Below are 19,275 nucleotides of genomic sequence, written 5' to 3'. Positions count from 1 at the left end.
AACATAATTGAGTTATTTATAAGAGAATGGATGGTTATCAAAAAAACAAAATAACTTGATACTTGTGATTTTTTGGGGAATGCGGTTCTCTTAACTGTAAATTTTTAAAGATTGAATCAATATCAAGAACACGATACGAATAAACGAACACACACAAATTAAAGATAAAACTCAAAACCAATCGCAACAACTATCAATTATAATAAGGAAAACAGTTCAAAAACCCTACTTATCACTTAACGAGCTAAGCCGCCCTTTCTTAGATAATCGAGGCCGCCTGGTTCACTTTCAATTTTATGGTCTAGATCAGTTCATGCTCACTTAGGCTTTAATCGCAGTTCGCAATACATATATAAACAAAACTAATTAAACCATAAAACTCACTTGCAAAAATGCTTGATGAATTAAGTTATTGATAGTGTTTGATGGATGAAACTATTGATCAAGAAGCTATAAACCTTAATTATAAATCTGTAATCTTTTACGAATCTCATAAACTATTAAAATAAACTCAACCATAGACACCCAAAGTTATCAGAATAATAATGGTTTGGCTTGGTCTCCGGTTAACCAAGCCTGGATATATAAGATTTAGTGCTTATGAATATAATTAGTCAAATCGGTGCAAAAAATTTGTTCGGGTGATCATTGACAACAACCAATGAAATCCAAAGTAAGCCATTATACATATTTATACACGAGGATGATGAAATAGTGAAATAAAATCTTACGTGTGAAATCCATACTAGCACCACGAAGTTGTTTTGTTTTAGGGTATATATATAGGATTAAAACAAGTGTATATATATACCTTTCAAACGTGATTTGAAACTAAAATAAAAAGATATTAATTAATATCTAAATGTAAATATTGATTAAGAACTTATGAAAATAGTTTAATTACAAAAATAGGCTTTTATTTTTTTCTCATGTGCCAACACTTCATCTCTTGTGCAACCCCTATACCTCACACGCCATTATTTTTTCCTTCTCTTGCGCCTTGTGACGCAACACATCAAATCTTGCTCCATTATTGGCTGAAACCGAGAATCTCCTGCGCCAACTTTAAATTTCCGCGCCATCCTCTCATGGACCATTTTCGTCTCCCTGTGCCAAAAAGATTAAGTAATTATTTTACAAATTATATTTTGATGACTTTCTTATCTAATTTGTGATAATGTGGATCAGAAAACATGTCCCAATAGAAGGTCAATGTTGGTTGGCCGTGCACCCCCTATATTCTGAATAAAATGCAAAATGAGGAACAGACGATAAAATTTTGAGGAATCATAAGTTTCAAAACCTTATCAAAAGATGTCGGGTTGACATGAAATTTTGCGTGAGGCATCGGGACCATGAAATATGAGGTGTTACCGGGGCTTAATTTGAGGGGACATAGAGAGCAACAGCGGCCCATGGTGGTTGTACTTTCTGATTGATAGCAACAACATAAGAAGATTTTATAGACAATGAAGACTATACAACTAACCAGCAGATTATCTAGGACCTTACAATAATACAATCAATTCAAAAGTTTTTATTTTAATGGTGGGAAACTGGGTTGGACAAGAGCGTCTGAAATCGCTGTTTGAGTAACTGCTAAGTGATAGCATCGGTGAGTTGATCATCCCCGGCAACGTGAGTGACCCAAATTGAACCGTCTTGAACCTTTTCACGTCTTGAACCCAAATTGAACCATCAAAATTTTGTCGATGTTGGGTTTACGAAATTCTTGAGTAGGAAACGGGATTTGCATAATAGTGATTGGCGCTTTAATTATCACAATAGAAGGTAGGGGTCACAATGGATTTGTATCCAAGTTTAGAGAGTTTAACCATTCCCCTTCTGTTGTTGAAGCCACTATCCGGAACTTAGCCTCCGTAGAGGAACTGGCAAAATGGTTTATGAAAAGATATTGATCTGAAATAGTGGGACTAAAATGAACCGAGATCATATAGAATTTTAACATACCAAACAGCAGGATATGAATGTTCAATGACTGGGGCAGCGGTTGTGGCCTGTGGGGCGTGGTATGTGATGATAAGTAATAATGAGAGGATGAACAGATGGGGTTGTTCGAGAAGTAGATGGTGTTTCAATTGAAGGAGTTATGGACGCTGTGGTGGAAATACTGCTTTAGTACGGGTACGTTTACTCGTTACATTATGTAATATTGATATAAACTGGTACATAACCTAACGAGCCTAGGGGTTTAGGTTACTCGTGGTATGTGAGTGAGCTTTTGTTTGACTAGCACTATAATTATATAAGGAACCACAATATTACAAATGGAAGAAAATGTATAGATGAAAAGATTTAGAGCCAGAGAAACTACATAGCAGTGCTATTAATGGCATTAAAGAGGCTAATACCTTATTTGACCTCAGTAATGAAATTATATATATCACTGTGATCTTATACAGAGCATTCGAATTTCATTTTTGCAAACAAAGATCAAGAATCTGAAAGAACTTTGGTGATATTACTCTGCACCGTTGCAATGGAATCGACTGCAGATTTTGCAAGCCAACTGATCCCAACTTTAACCCTGTGTTCATCGGTTGGTAGTCTGATCAAGTAGGCTAGTTTCCTAGCTGCATTTTGTAACAGAAAAAAACCATCATTCAATCTCTGAGGTTTAATGACAAGTAGCAATGGCAAAATAAACGGGTTGGATAACAGGTCAAACCATAATATTTGGTATGAGTGAGACTTAGTAGGAACGAGTCGGGTTGGTTTGACCAAAAACACTTTTTTGTCCAATTTATCTTTTTAGTTTTTAATATATAACTAGTTGTCTTGATTACAATAATTATATTATTTTATTAATAATCTTACTTTTGAAATAAAAAGATTACTTTTGCCAACTTTTGACCCTGTTGACCCGTGACCTTTTTAGCTAAAAATGAATGGTTTTACCAGTTTGACCACAGGAAAGTAAATGGGTCAAAATTGCCACATCTACCAGAAGGTAATATAAAGAAAGTGAAGAATAATTACCAGCATGGCCAATGGGGCCCTCCAATGTTAACCCGTCAATAAAACTTGGTGTAATGGCAGCATCATTTCTCCCTAGAACCATCATCTCACCGAAATTCTGAAATCTGTACACATAATATGTATCAAATATTGAAGAATAATTAAAAATATGTTTCATAGTATTGTGAGTTGTGAATACCAAGCATTATAATGATGCTGCAAAACATAACAAAGTCCCATAAATATTAACATTTATTTTTCTTTATTGTCTGTTGTATAATAAAAATAATATGTGTTCACTATCAATATTATAAATAGATGGATTAATATAACTTGGTCCATCCATTTTAGTTAATTTCAAAAATAGGCAAATATTTTCTTTAAAAATATGTATTGTGTCAACTGTTGAATTTTTACGCGTAACGAAAGTGATATTTTAACATCAAACCTAAATGGCAGCAGTGGACGGTTGTTAATAGCAGCCCAAATGTTCCAACCGGCAAAATCTGCTTGCTGAAATGCAACCTGGAAAATCATGACAACACATCACCAAACACAAGATAATGACAAAATTATACTCTTTCTTTGCACACTACTACACTAAAAAACAAAACCAAAACAAACAAAAAAAATTACTCCCTCCGTCCCAATTTAAATGTCCTAGTTTGACTTTTCAAGTCTTTCTTTTGCAACTTTGACCGTAAATATTTTTGTTCGTGTCATATAATACTTGATGAAAATTATATCAATGTAAAATACATTTAAAACTCAATCCATTCATATATTTTACATCAAATATTATGTAACACAAACAAAAATATTGTCGGTCAAAGTTAAACAAGAAAGACCGAAAATGTCAAACTATGACATTTAAATTGGGACGGAGGTAGTAATTATTTAGATCACAAGATTTTGGGGTGCTTCAAACTATGACCAGTCAAATGTCGGATTCTATTTTGGGACAGAAAATTGCAGCATTTTCTTAAAAAGATTACAAGTTAAAACCTATGCAGTTGACTATAATTGCATATATATATTGATGGCAATGATTATGTTTCCCAAGATTCCACTTGAATCTTATATATACTATTGTTATCAACCCGCCATTTCCCAACTGTACTTTTAACATATTCTCATATATAGTACCTGTGCAGTGGCTGGAAGCACTTTTCCTTTTGGATCTCTTAAAGCGGAAGAATCACCAACAGCAAAAATGCGTGGGTGACCCTTGACTCGAAGAGTTTCATCTGTTTCTGCTTGACCTCTACCCGTTACAGGAAGCTCAAAGGGCCAACCGTTTGGTTCCAACTGTGGAAGTAATGACTTGTTTCCAACAGTCCACAGAACCAAATCGGCTTCTAGAAGTTGTGTTTTTGCACCTTTTTCAGTAGGCTGCACCTCAAGAATTAACTGTTCAGGATTACTGTCCTTTGCTGCAACATCTGAACTTGTGAAATCACCTGATTTTCCTATACGTCGCACATAATATCCTAGTAGAAGTTCAACTTTCCTCGAGTTTAGAACCTGTGAAATATCTTTTACTTTGAGATATGTTAACATGAAGAAATATAAGATTCATTAAGGTTATAGCATACCATGTAAGACTCGATATAATATTGACACATTAGGCTATAACAAGAGATGGAAAATAGGTTTGCGGGCCAAGTTGGGTTGCGGGTCAGATCGGTTCAGGTAATAAAAGACCACTTATGAGCATGTCAAAGCGGTTAGGTTGTTCTACTAACATCTTTTTGTAAGTTGCAAAGAATAAGCAATTCAAATTTGATCACAAAAACTACATATTTATAATAAAAAGATGTATTTTGAATAAAATATACAATTGTAAGGATTTGAATACATTTTAGGCGACAATGAGCCGTTTAGCATGTTCAACCAGTTTGACCTGTCATTTTAGCTGATTTCCTACATTTGACCCCTTATCAATAAAATACAACCTGAATTGACCATTTTTAAGCAAGTTGAAATTACCATCACAGGCTCATACTTCAGAGTTCAGATGTCCCTTGGAATCAGAATGCATATCATTTAATTTTAATTATTATTGTAATAACAAACTCTCTACTACTGTTTAAAAGTAATAAACAAAACTGTTGAGGGTCAACCCTTATTGACCATATATCCAACCCAACCACCCATTAGCCATATCTATAGTAAATGTACAAAGAAATCTTTCAGGTAAGTCATATAATAGCTACTTCAAAATTTAATTTTTAAAAACCACCATATGAACTGATTAATAATAAAAGAAAAGTCTCTTTACTACCTTCAATGCAGCTTCTTTATTTCCAGGAGGTGCAGTTGGTAAGATTGAGGAGTCAACACTGATGGCTTGCACAACTCCTTTACCTTCCAGTCTTTCTGACACTGTAGCTGCCAGCTCAACACCCGAGTAACCGAGTCCTACCACCACCACACGAATTGGATTTGCCTTACCAAAATTCTCACGCTCCAGTTTTGTTAATTTCTCATTTACTTTCTGCATCACAATATACAAACTAGAAACTTAGCCATCAATTTGCAAACATTTGCAGATAATAAAGATAACATAAACTTACCAAAGCATCATCAAGGGTCGAGAAGGGTAGTGCAAATTCAGCAGCACCTGGTATGATATCAAGCTTCGGTTCAGCTCCTAAAGAAAGTACCAACCTGCCTGCCCACATACAAACATAGAATTAGCAGCTGCACATGAGCCCAAAGCAATATTTTTTTAAGGAAAAATAGAAAGTAATTTGTGGGGTTTCATACCAATCATATTCAATAACAAGTCCACTTTCAAGCTGAACGGTTCCTCCACATCCAGATACGTTAGGCCCATTTGTTCCAACATGGTCACATGGACTGAGGACTTTCACCCTGTCTTTTAGAAACTGCACGCCGGTGTTTACAAGCAGATCTGAAAACCGAGGAGCGATCTCCCATGCGTCTACTTCTAAAATAACTCAAAATTAAATTTCAAGCAATCAGTATACAATGGTCAAAATTGAGCATTAAACATTGAATGAAAGCATGTACCTCCGGTTAGAAGCTCATACAACATGGGCTTAAAGACAAAGCGTTCAGATTGATCAACAAGAATCACCTGCAGCAATTACTAAACTTGTATATGATATGACCTGCTATTAGGAAAAAAAGAATCTTATCATGTGAAAAGTCCACCAGTGTTACCTGCGGTTTCTTATCGTCGGGGCATGTGAGTGATTCCAATCTTAAAGCAGTATATAGTCCTCCAAATCCCCCACCAAGTATGCACACCCGTGGCCTCTATAACAAATAAGAATAAAGTGTTAACAAAACGAAGACGATTGATTAACCCGTATTCTAACACATTCGAAGTCTGGAATTAAAGGCTTGTTTATAAACACACATAAAGGCTTTCCTAAGTTCTAACCATACTACACTTTTAGATGTTTCGATTTTCTATCTTTTATCCATGTCGGGTAACAACTAGAATGAAACCCGATAAGAGTTTTATACTTATTAAACGTATGATTTCAGTACGACAAGTCGACAAGCAAGCAAACACCACAAGTAATATGCATCTAAGATCTATCTAACAACAAGCGAGTCAAGCCAAAAATCCAACCTTTTTATCTGGCCATGAATAAGGTTTTATATCCTCTTCTCGAGAACCTTCCGTGCTGTCCAAATTCTTCCCGACTGATGCAGAAATAACCAGACTCCTTGAACTACTCCCAAATACCAACGAAATTCGAGCGAAACTTTGCGAAAGATGAGCAGTGGAACATTTTTCCCCAATGAACAACTCCACCTGAAATACAAAATTATTTAAAGTCAAATCACTTTTAATCCCTATGAGAAATTCAAATCAATTGTATTGTAAATTTGTATCTCCTTTGCTTCTAATTAAGGGTTAATTTTATCTATGTTATAATTAACATTATTGATAGTTTCTGAAAGTTTACAAGATGAATTTCAACGTAATAATGAATTTCGAAGATAAAGTAATTCGTGGAATCTAATTTCAACGAATTGAAACTTACGATTGAGAGTTGGGAGGAGTGAGGCGGCAGCATTGAGATGATGAGCCATTGCAATAAAAATAATAATAATAATAATCTGGATATTACTATGATTATTAGTTTATTACAGACAACACGAACAAGAAGAAGAAGAAGAAGAGAAGGACAGGATGATGTGGTTAATTTAACTTCCACGTTCAAATGCTAGTTTGTTAGTTTTAACACTTTTATTTTAGTATTCGTGTCAAGTTGTTTAGCATAACATTTCTTCTAGATTAATAGGTCATATTTATTTTAATAGTAAAAGTTGGGATTTGGGCCGGCCCTACTTGCCTGATTTACCATTTTACTATTCTTACTATTTTACATTGAACTGGTTTGAGCCCGTCTAGTCTAACCCGATTTGGTTAAACATTTTTAACCTAGCAAACCCGGTCTTTCTTCTTAAAAAACGACTCCAACCTGGCTTGTTTAGATCAGAATCCATTTTTCTTAATTTTTGTTAATTGTTTCTAAACGGTGTAAATATTTCTGATCGGTCCCTACCTATGATTAATATTAGTTACAACAAACCAATTTCTAGGAATGGCAACGGGGCGGGTTTGGGGCGGGTTTTGCTTAACCCGAACCCGAACCCGAAACCAAAAACCATCCCCGTACCCGCCCCATTACCCGTCGGGTTTAATTCGGGGATTCCCCGTTTGGTTTTTTGTACCCCCCCGACCCGCCCCGTCCCCGAACCCGAAAACCCGAAACCGATCCCCGAACCCGAAAACCAGGTGGTAGCCTGGTAGAGTGGTAGGATGAGAACGAGGAGGAGGAGGGTGGTCCGGTGGTGCAGACGGCGATTGAGTGGATGGTGATGGTGGTGCAGACAGCGATTGAGTGAATCGGGGGCGGAATGGCGGTGGCGGAGTCACTGGTGCTGCAGTGTAACCTAATCAGTCACTTTCCTTTTCCTTGTTAGGTGATGGTGGATTGGTGGTGCACTGGTGCTGCAGATTGAGTGGCTGCGGACTGCGGTGGTAGTCTGGAACAGTGGAACTGAGACGGCGATTAAGCAGAGAGATAGAGATTTGAGATTGTTAGGTTTAGGTTTTTAATATATGTATATATATATTATTTATATTTATATTTATATATTATATCGGGGCGGGTCGGGGCGGGGGTACCTGAACCCGAACCCGAACCCGAACCCGAAACAATCCCCGAAACAATCTCCGAAACCCGACCCGAAACCGAAAAAACAAAACCCGACCCGACCCGAAATAAGCCGGTTTTCGGGTTTCCCCGTCGGATTCGGGGATTTTTGCCATCCCTACCAATTTCTACTATATGGGTTAATAATAGTGCCCATAACAACAATAAAGCCTATTGACCGATACCTGACATGGACGGTGGACCATCAATACCCCATTGTTGACCTTTTGGTCAACGCTGACTTTCCGCTCAGCACAAAACTTAAAAATAATAATAATCATATTAAAATAACAAATTTTTATACTCAATTCAATAAAATAAAATTTGACCATGGTCACCCCAAAATCAATATCTCCAACTGAAAAGCCAAATTAACTCCAACTTAAATCCATCCAGCACTTCTCTCTATGACCAAGACCATCTTTCATGCTTTCACTTTCATTGACATTTTGGTCAAACCAACCAAAAAATCAAAATTGACTTTTCAATTTTTCTTAGGAACGCGTGCAGGATTCATCACTATAAAATTAAAAGGAGACTAATAAGGCTATGTGTACTGGGCGGGAATATTGGGCGAAAATGGGCGATAAAGAGGTGGAACACCCCCCCCCCCCCCCGGCGATAATTGGGCAAAAATGGGCGAGGGCGAGGTATAATTGTCACCCGTTGAAGAAGAAAATAATAATAATTTAATAAAATGACCGTTGTGAAACGGTCAAATTTTAAAAAAAATTAAACAATATATATATATAAACATACACCCTTCTTCTCCATCTTATATCCATTTTATACACAAATCATACCCAATTTCTTACAAAAAATAAACAAAATGAATCCTAGAAACAACCCGAACCAACCGAACTACCAACTCTCTGCTTTCGGTCAAGCGTATGGTTCGCAATCGAGCCAACCGAACTACCAATTCCCTGGTTTTGGTCAAACGTATGGTTCGCAATCGAGCCAACCGAACTACCAATTCCCTGGTTTCGGTCAAACGTATGGTTCGCAATCAAGCCAACCGAACCAACCGAACTTACAATGGAACCAACCGAACCAACCGAGCTATCCGTATCAACTTTCCGACCCGAACCTAAACATGTACGCCAACTTTCTCAGCCCCCAAAACACAATGTCGGCGTTCGGGTCTACACCACCGGAGTCGGAGCCGGTGACGGTACCGGATACGCAAACGTCACGGGCCTCCGGTTCAAGCAAAAATCCGACCCGTAAACACAAAAACAAAACAACCGGGGGAGACGAAGGCGCAACGTGATCCATACAAGCATTGGAACGATGAGGAGGAGGTGGCCCTTGCAAGGGCTTGGATCGTCATTTCGGAGGATCCCGACGTCGGTAAGTTTTTTAATATTAAGTATTTATTAAAAATGTATTTAGTGTTTATTAAAATATATACTAACTGTTACAAATAAATTTAATTTGTAGCTAACTTTCAAACCACCGGTGTGTTTTGGAAGAAAGTATTTGAAGCTTGGCTCGCGATAACATGTAAACCCGAAGACTACCGGGGAAAAGAAGCGGTTCAAGCCCACTGGAAGGGGCTTAACGCCGATTGTCAAAAACTTGCCGGGATAATTAACCGGTTGAAGGGGTCCGGCTGGCGTAGCGGGCATAACGACGTCGACATTATAGGTCAAGCCTTGAGCGACTTTCGAGCTCATGGTCACACTGTTGAGCGGCCCGGGAAACCGTTCAAGTATTTGAGTTGTTGGGACAAGCTACGTCGTTGCTCGAAATGGAATGTGGTACCAACCGTTCCGGCCGCCCGACGAGCCTGCTCATCCCGACCTTCAAAAAGGTCGAAGACATCGTCGTCGACAAATCCGATCACACCAAACACACCCTCCGATGCTCGTAGCTTCTTACTCGACGACACGGTCAATTTAGCCGATGATTTGAATATACTCGACGAAGATGAGGTAGAGGAGTTGCCTCGACCACGCGGGAGATCAAGGAAAAATAAGGGGGAAGGTTCGTCGTCAACACGATTCAATACGGAGCCCGTTAAAATAAACGAGTTGGTCGGTTGTTTAGAAACAAATGCCACCGTAATTGGAGCCGACATTCGAGCATCCAACAAACAACAAGAAAAGCTGAATCAAACGTTCAAATTAAAACAAATGAAGACGACTACGAATCCCTCAAAGCGGAGGGGTTTCACGAGGATGTCGCATTATTGATGCAACGCCAACGTGAAAAATGCGCGAATATTACGAATATTAGTTTCTTTTTTAGTTATGTTTTTTTTTCTTTAGTTATGTTTTTTTAATATTTTTAGTTATGTATTTTTTTAGTTATGTTTTTTTTTGTATTTCTTTTTAATTTTAATGCATTTTTATTTAATTATTTAAATAAATTGGTTTTTATTTAATTAGTTTAATTATAAAAAGAAAATAATAAAAAACCACACTGTTGGCCCAACTTGTAGCCCCTACACCATTACACCCCAAAAACAAATTTCCACTCCATGCTAATTGGGCGCCACGTGTCACAATTCGCCCTCAATTGTAGCCCCTCCACTACACATAGCCTAAGTGCCCTTATTATTGTTGCATTTTTCTAGCTCACTTATCGCGGCTAAGATTCAAACATGGTTTTGTTGGGCCATAGGGTTCACTAGAAATTCAAAGGAACTCAACATGAAAGAATAGATTTACATGCAACAAATGCATGACATTGACACATGAGTGCACCAGATTGACAAAGAATATCAAAGCAACACCATCAATGTGGTAGCATATAAGGATTTTAACGAGTGGGCTGAGCAACAAAGACTCATATATATACGAGTTGAGTTTGATTGGCTTGTGATCTCCCAGTTGAGCTTAAAGTTAAGCTCATATTCAACATTAGCGAGACTTGGCGGGTTTGGCTTGTTTTTCTTTTCAAATTTTGTTTAATACATATTTAAGTAATGAGTAATACATTTAACAACAAATCTACGATGCAGGTTCAAGTTAAACTCATTGTCTCTGAAATAGTAAGTTTACAACAATATGGAATCAACTTGCTAAGCTATAATTCAATACACTAAAAGAAAACAATAATGGGTCACTTGGTGACAAACAAAAAAATTGATCATATGGCACATGCTGCCCAGACGGATCAAACAATCGAATCAAATGAACTTATCAAACAAACGAACACACGATATTGGGGTGACAACCCACGACTCCTTTCATATATCAAACGAAATTAACAAACGAACTTCACGAACTTGTCAAACGTACATGGAGATGAGACTCCTTGACTCTCTCTTAACTCTATGTCAACTCTCTCTCAACTCACTCTTAAAACTAATAATCTAGACCTTATTTATAGACTTATTAAACTTGCTCACCAAGACATACATTTCCTAAACCTACTACAATTCAAATAAGTAAAATAACAGAATAAACCCTTAATTTTATTAATATTCAAGATTAATTCATCATTCACCCCCTTAATCTTGAATTGTTCATCTCCTTTGTACCGCCAAGGTCTTGAATTCCCAATAACGCTCTCAATTCTTCAATTTTAATCATTGGTTCATCTTTACCCTTTCTTTTCGGTTGTTTGTAACAAACCTGTTTAGCAGGTTCTTCACGCTTATCATTCAAACCATCCACATTGATCTCACATACCACTTCATTCTCCACATTCTTCTTTTTCACTTTTCTTTTCATTCTTTGTTCATCAAAACTTGCAGATGGGCTATTCATTCATTCTTTATCAGACCCTACTGAACCTTCCATTCTGGCAATTCTTCTCAACCTTTCATTCGGTTCTGACTTTTCATCAACAAATGCTTAATTGTTGGCTTTCACATACACTTCTAAATCTGCAAACTTGTTAGATGCACCATTCCTTTCATTCAATACAATATCCTCCCTCTTATCATCATCAGTAGCAGATTTCTTGCTTCCTTTTTGCTCACTTATCTTATCAATTTTCTCATCATCAAGGTTGTTTGAGTCATAAAAACATACATTAAGATTCTCCATCTTCTCTTCTTCTTCTGAAGAAGAAATTATTTCTTTTTCTTCATTCAACCTTTCTTTACATTCACTTCTCAAAACAACTTGCAAAGCCTCTTCTATCTCTGTAGCTTTCAGAGCATCTTTCTTACGTGCTTGTTCTTCTTGAACAATAGCATCCAGTCTTTCCTTCTCAACGATCTTAAGATTCTCCATCTTCTCTTCTTCTGAAGAAGAAGAAATTCTTTCTTTTTCTTCATTCAACCTTTCTTTACCTTCACTTCTCAAAACAGCTTGCAAAGCTTCTTCTATCTCTGTAGCTTCTAGAGCATCTTTCTTACGTGCTTGTTCTTCTTGAACAATAGCATCCAGTCTTTCCTTCTCAACGATCTTATCCAATCTTTCTTTCTCAGCGGCTTCTAGAGCTGCTTTTTCATCTTCTACTTTTCGTACATAATCAATTCCAAGAAATTGAATCTTCAAAACACGCCATGCTTCCTTAGCATTCATGAGCATGCCAACTTGTACTAAGATGTCTTCCGGTAGGGTTTGACATATGAACCCCAACGCCATGTACATCTTCCTTTCATCTACACCTACGCCGACTGTAGGTTCAATAACATCCCAAAAACCGTACTCTTTCAGAAATCCCTCCATCTTGGTCGACCATACTTTGTAGTTCGATTTCGTCAATACTGGAAGTCCCTCACTCACCATCGTGCATATCCTATCTTTACTTTCTTGTTTGCTATTTCAGTTGGAATTGATTCCCGATCTCGAAATCAATCTCCAATATATAACCAAACCTCACAAACTTTTCTTTTCTCTCTTACTTGATCGACAAGTCATTCAACTTAGCATGAACAAATTAACTCTTTGCAAGAATCGATTTTATTATCTTAATTAATTCTTCTAATTGATGCTGTGTTAATTTGAATCCCACAACAAAACAAAATAACCTCCTTTGGTTTCTTTATATAATTAGGACTTCTTTTTCAAATTGGAAAGCAAGTCACCTGTGGGTTGAATAATAAAACACTGGTAGGCAGGCATTATATCAAATTTGCACCAACTTTAATTAACTTTTTTTATTGAACAAAAGTAACCACACCTTGCTTAATCTTGCTACCGGTTGCCCTTGGCAAGAACGTACGCCACCCAAGAAGTTGATGCTCAACGATTCTTCCAAACTCTTCAAACAAGAAACCCACAAACTTCAACGAACAACGAGCCTAAGCTCTGATACCAATTGTTGGCCCAGACGGATCAAACAATCGAATCAAACGAACTTATCAAACAAACGAACACACGATATTGGGGTGACAACCCACGACTCTTTTCATATATCAAACGAACTTAACAAACGAACTTCACGAACTTGTCAAACATACATGGAGATGAGACTCCTTGACCCTCTCTTAACTCTCTGTCAACTCTCTCTCAACTCACTCTTAAAACTAATAATCTAGACCCTATTTATAGACTTATTAAACTTGCTCACCAAGATATATATTTCCTAAACCTACTACAATTCAAATAAGTAAAATAACATAATAAACCCTTAATTTTATTAATATTCAAGATTGATTCATCACACGCTATGTATTTTCGCATTAGATGTTAAAAATAAAACTTACCAAAAATATATTTAATTACCTTCCATCTCAATTTGATTACAACATTTCAACATTCATATTTAGAAAACTATCTCACCAAATTTCAAATGGGCAACCTCTGCGATTTTCAAAAGGACCCATTCAACACTTCAAATTTCACAGCCTGTTTGAGCTTAAACTGTTCATTTTCAACCCGAGCCGTTCTTCTCAAAATCACTAAAATTTAGTTTGATCGCCTTCCATGTAGATTTTAAGGTTGAACCATACAAATGGGAGTATTATTGGTAACTAAAACTAGTTGTTGTGCATTTAACTCTATTCTTCATCATTTGGCGAGGGTGTTAGAAGGTAGTGTCCTCGACTTGAGGATGCTTCAAAAGCAGAGAGATCCTTACCGAAGATATGTTTCCAAGACTTGTAATAACCCATGGGATCTTCTTTCTCATTTCCACCATCGACACCGTTATCATCATTATCATCGTCATCATACACAAGGCTGATACCATACTCCCTGACATTTGCATAATCTTGTCCCTCGCCACCATAGCACAAATAAAAACGTCCATCAGCGAGATAATGATATTTCACACTAAAGTGAATGATAACTTGATCAACATCTTCAAACTCATTATTTCCAAACATCCAATGGCTTAACCATACTATAACTACTTCATCACCATGTTTAAACTCATCATCATCTACGAGAACATACATCCTAGGCTCGTATGTCCATGAGGTGTTCTTTGTCAAATTCCTTATTTCAATTCTTGAAGGACCAACTTCTTTCATGCTTGAAACCGTCCTCACAATGCACACATTTAGCCCCCGAATCTTACCATTTTTAGGAGACGATTGCAAAGTAAACAATGACCCGTTGCTTCTTTGAGTGAACCACTTTGGAACCTCTTGCCCTTGAAGATATGTACTGAATATTCCATGTTCAAAAAGCATCTGTCACATGAAATTTTTATTAGCTTGAATCACATAAATGCATACTAAAAGAGGAAAATTAATTATATATTAAGAGACTCTACCTGCATTGGAATTCTTTTTTCGGTGTAATAGTAATATCCATGACAATCGGCAATCGAAAACAGACAATATTCCAAATATTCTGTATTAATAATCCAGTCTAAACAGCGTAGTACCTCCTCATCAATCTCTGATAGAGCTTGCATTTTGAACGTGTACTGAATCTCAGTCACATTAATAGAATCAAAATACACGAATTCAGGTAGAGCTGGCTTATCTGGATCAAATGTTATTTGCTCCAGTGAGTTGCAACGTTCTATACCCAAATACGTTAATTGGAGTGGAGCATGCAAGATTGTTTTCAGGTTATCACACCATGTAAAAGTCAGTCTCTCCAACTTTTTAAGGCTTCTCACACAATCAGGCATGGAATCAATTGGATTTCCATCCAAATTTAACTCCTTCAACATTGAAAGGCGACTAAACTCCATTGGAAAGAATTCATTAGACAAATTACAATTTATAAGAGACAACGTTACTAGTGATGTTGGTAAACGACTCACAAAGGACTCGGAACGTATTGGTGATTTTGGTACATGACTCACAAGGGACTTGGAACTTGTTGGTGATTTTGGTAAACTCACAAGGGACTTGGAACTTGTTGATGATTTTGGTAAATGACTCACGAGGGACTTGGAACTTGTTGATGATTTTGGTAAGTGACTCACAAGGGACTCAGAACTTCCTGGTGATTTTGGTAAGTGACTCACAAGGGACTTGGAAGTTGATGATTTTGGTAAATGACTCACAATGGACTTGGAACTTGTTGATGACTTCGGTAAACGACTCACAAGGGACTTGGAACTTGTTGATGATTTTGGTAAATGACTCACAAGGGATGATGATTTTGGTAAATGACTCACAAGGGACTTGGAACTTCTTTTTGATTTTGTTAAGTGACTCACAAGGGACTTGGAACTGCTTGGTACCGTGGTAGAGAAGGAAGTCCCATGAGACTTCGACTTAACATCGTCAAACTTTTCAACTTCAAATGATTCACCAAGATTTATAAAGCCATCAAGTAGAAGTTGAGTAAGGTTCTCTAATCCTTGGATGCTTCTTGGAAGTCTCGTCAACTTATCGCATTTTCTGAGATCAAGGACTTCAAGTTTTTGACACGAAACGCCTATTGATTCACATACCTCAACTAGACTTGTACATCCTGCAAGGATCAACTTTTCAAGTTGAGGGAGACCGGAGAAGTGGCCCACGCTAACAAGCTCATAACAATTACTAAGATTGAGAAACTTCAGTGAGCTTAACTGCTATTAAATTTAAAAATAAATAAAATTAAGATCCATGTTAGTGTTGCAAAGATACTAAACCTACATTTATGTAAGTCTTAAAAGGTGATCAACAAGATATTGTTATTTTTTTTAAACATGATTATTTAAACACAAGTGTTAAGAAACACATTCAAAATATCTGTAATATATAATATACGAATTTTTGTTTTATATAACTTTAAAATTGTATAACCTAATGATTTGATCACATGAAGAGAACCATGAATATATTAACGATTAACGTATTTCAATATTGCAAGATCGCAAACTATATAGACTCTATATCACATCAAAATTTCAGTATTTCATTTTATAAACTATAAATTTGTTTAAAGAAAACTTGTTTCTATAACAACAAAAATTCTTATATAAATATAAACAATAGTTCTGAACACAATTATTTACAGTTATGTTTAACTAATCAAGTTCAAAGAAAATAAAACATCTTGTTGATCACCTTTTAATTAAAGCATCAGACAAAATAAGTGGAATACCTTGGGTTTCTTCCAAAGTTGTTGTAGTTTGCTATTAGACATGTCAAGAGCTACCATATTCTCCATTTGTATGTCTAACGGTATATAACTTAAAGGGAATCCGTGCATGCACAGCCATCTTAAACCTTGGGGAAAATTCTTGTAGGATCCACTGAATTGTAGTACATAATTAAGTTGGAGCAGTCTTAATGTATGCATCTCACTTAAAGCATGTGTCTCAAAGCAACCTTTTGTTACACGAGATCTTCTCATATCAAGGGCAAGTCCTTGAATAATTGTTGTTCTCTAAGAATATTTGAAATAATAAATGATTAGAAGTTATGTGTATATATACAAATTAATCAAAGTACAAATAATATGTATTTACTTGTTTATAATGTTGCAGCACATCCAAACACTCCTCATGACGCCATAAGATACTACGCTCCCATGGCTTCTCAGGTGATTCTTGGCGGACTATATCCCGCCCCATGTCTTGAAGAAGCTGATGCATCATCAATTTATCAGGATATTCAATAGTGAGAAGGCACCTATTGATGAGAGTCTTAACCCCAGATGGTTTGCATAGACCACAAGATTTTAGTATGTCTTCGGTGGACTTTCTATCTTCACCAACGAATAAACAAGCAATATATTTGAACAACTTCTGATCTTGTGCAGATGTCAATGCATCAAAACTTATTCTTAAGACCTTTTCAATATTTGGTTTAATTTGTTTCCCTAGTGATTCCAAGATGTCATCCCATGTATCATCATCGTTACGTAAAGAACTGCCCAAAACTTTAAGAGCCAATGGGTGACCTTGACAGTATTCTACGACCTTTTTAGCCTTCGTCTTGTCACTTTCATTAGGTTCGTTACGTCCAAAGGCATGCCAACTTAAAAGTCGAAGAGCTTCCATATCTTTTAAGCCTTGAAGCTTGAGCTTTGTATGCTTTGATGGAGCTTGTGTTTCAAACAACCTACATTTTTCTGTTAACAATTCGCTCTTAGATGTTATAATGACTTTGCTTCCTGTGTGAAGGCCTTTTGTCCCAAGTAACACATCCAGTTGCTCAACCATATCTATACCATCAAGAACAAGAAGAGTTCTTTTCTCGGAAATTGACTTCTCAATCCTCGAGGTGCCCACGCTAACATCTTTTATGGCCTCCCAACTTCTCGCTTTAGTATCTTCAAGGAGCTGCTTCTGCAGATCAAGCAACCCATCTGGTGAGGTACACTTCCTTTCGATATCTCGAAGAAAGCAGCTTCTATCAAACTTTCGATAGTGTGACTTGAAGATATAGTCTGCCAAATACGTCTTCCCAATCCCAGCCATTCCCCATACTGTGAAAAATTCTGTGCTTTGCTGATCGGATCCATCTTTCAAGAATGAAGTGATGATCCTAACTGAATCCTCCATCCCAATTAATTTTGGAATTTCACTCCTTTTGTGTAGCTCCAGTCTGCTACTTATATCTTTAACAATTACTTCAATAAGTTCGGGCTCGCTGTGGAACAGATCGCATTAGAACAAGAAGATACCACCCAAGTAATATTACATAAACAAAAATGAAGAGCTTGTCAAGAATCATCCATTTTGACAAAACTATATAAAACAACGTGCAATATATTCATCGTAGCATTTTTCCACAATTGAATAAAGATTTTTTTTTTGTTTTCAAAATGGATAGAAAAATGAAGGGGAAATGTTTTTTTTTTCTTCTTTGTGTGTTTAATGACTCGTCAATTCAAATGCCGGATCCTTTGTGTTAGCACAGCTCTTATATGGTGGCATGAAAGTTTTGTTGGTGTTCCGCCATTTCAATGCGGAACTAGTTTAAATATTTTAAGATTTGCCATTTTTATGGGCATATCCCATGAAAAAAGCTATTACATCAAATCAAAGATGTACTTGTCTAACAAGTATGATTCAAGATATGTCATTTCAAATGACAGTTGCATAAATTATTCAAACTGGTTCCGCCATTTCATTTGATAGAACACCGACGAAATTTCCATTTCACCAGACAAAAGCTGACAACACTTGTACAACTCTGCAAACCAAAATTGTTAACCCTCTTTCCTTAAGCCATTTAACCCTCTTTTGTTTGTCCTAATTTCAAACAAAATTCATGGAATAAATAGTGACCACTTCCAAATCATATATATTCAACAAATTAACTAAAACACTTTATCTTCGACTGAGCATATACAAGTTTTATAAAATATGATTACCTGCCATTCGCTTCGACTCCTTTCATATTAGCAACATCCGTTAAGGCTTTCTTCCATTTCTCAATCTTCTGAGACAGTTGACTTTGTTTCTCTGCATTCGGCTCCGCCTCCATCCTATGTTGATGCTCAGCCATGGCCTCTCTGAAGCTGTTTCGTTGCTTCCTGACATCGGAAGGGTTGACATGATAGAAGATCGGGTAAACAATATGATCCTGTTGTTCCATGATGAGTGCAAGTTCATCAAGGCACCATGTTGAAGACGCGTAATTCTCGGACAGCACAATAATGGAAGACTTAGATGATTTAATTGCATTCTCTAATACAGGTTTTAAAAAATCACCTATCCGGAGTCCTTCATCGTCGTAAAACGGGTCAATGGTGGCCTCCTTCAGTGCTTTGAGGAGATGATTGGTGAAGTTATAACGAGTATCTTTACCTCTAAAACTTATAAATACATCATAACCTGACAT

The 19,275-nt window shown here is 36.8% G+C and overlaps 1 protein-coding gene and 1 pseudogene across 3 annotated transcripts; both read right to left on the bottom strand.

Annotated features, from left to right (window-relative positions):
- Positions 1-2,028: 2,028 nt before the first annotated feature.
- LOC143615714 (alternative NAD(P)H-ubiquinone oxidoreductase C1, chloroplastic/mitochondrial-like) lies at positions 2,029-6,667 on the bottom strand. Of its 2 annotated transcripts, XM_077088776.1 has the most exons (10): positions 6,587-6,667; positions 6,169-6,264; positions 6,016-6,082; positions 5,749-5,932; positions 5,556-5,649; positions 5,264-5,476; positions 4,126-4,503; positions 3,428-3,504; positions 3,001-3,104; positions 2,029-2,594 (listed from the first exon to the last, which is right to left on the bottom strand). In XM_077088776.1, exons 3-10 carry the CDS (start codon positions 6,038-6,040, stop codon positions 2,455-2,457), a joined length of 1,215 nt encoding a protein of 404 aa, XP_076944891.1. In that variant the 5' UTR covers positions 6,041-6,082; positions 6,169-6,264; positions 6,587-6,667; the 3' UTR covers positions 2,029-2,454. The 2 variants fall into 2 exon arrangements, with proteins under 2 accessions (XP_076944891.1, XP_076944892.1); XM_077088777.1 differs by lacking the exons at positions 6,016-6,082; positions 6,169-6,264; positions 6,587-6,667 and having other exon boundaries at positions 5,556-5,653; positions 5,749-5,889.
- A 7,741-nt stretch (positions 6,668-14,408) lies between these two features.
- Positions 14,409-19,275, bottom strand: LOC143615724 (disease resistance protein RUN1-like; annotated as a pseudogene). The gene is made up of 6 exons (XR_013150524.1): positions 18,806-19,275; positions 16,953-18,078; positions 16,586-16,870; positions 15,727-16,070; positions 14,808-15,324; positions 14,409-14,724 (listed from the first exon to the last, which is right to left on the bottom strand). The product of XR_013150524.1 is annotated as a disease resistance protein RUN1-like (transcript).

This window comes from Bidens hawaiensis, unplaced genomic scaffold, assembly GCF_021521415.1.
Source record: "Bidens hawaiensis isolate Kalapana, Puna unplaced genomic scaffold, B.hawaiensis_p1.1 tig00044022_1, whole genome shotgun sequence".
NCBI lineage: Eukaryota > Viridiplantae > Streptophyta > Magnoliopsida > Asterales > Asteraceae > Bidens > Bidens hawaiensis.
The sequence above is the reverse complement of the archived record's forward strand: the minus strand, read 5'-3'. Positions and strand labels throughout refer to the sequence as shown.

Coding starts and splice junctions, on each gene's coding strand:
- LOC143615714 (XM_077088776.1), bottom strand. CDS start 6,040: ATGTTGTATGAGCTTCTAACCGGAG. Junction 5,650..5,748: donor CTTGTTATTGAATATGATTG/GTATGAAACCCC, acceptor GTGGGCAGGCAG/GTTGGTACTTTCTTTAGGAG. Junction 4,504..5,263: donor ATAAAGAAGCTGCATTGAAG/GTAGTAAAGAGA, acceptor GATATTTCACAG/GTTCTAAACTCGAGGAAAGT.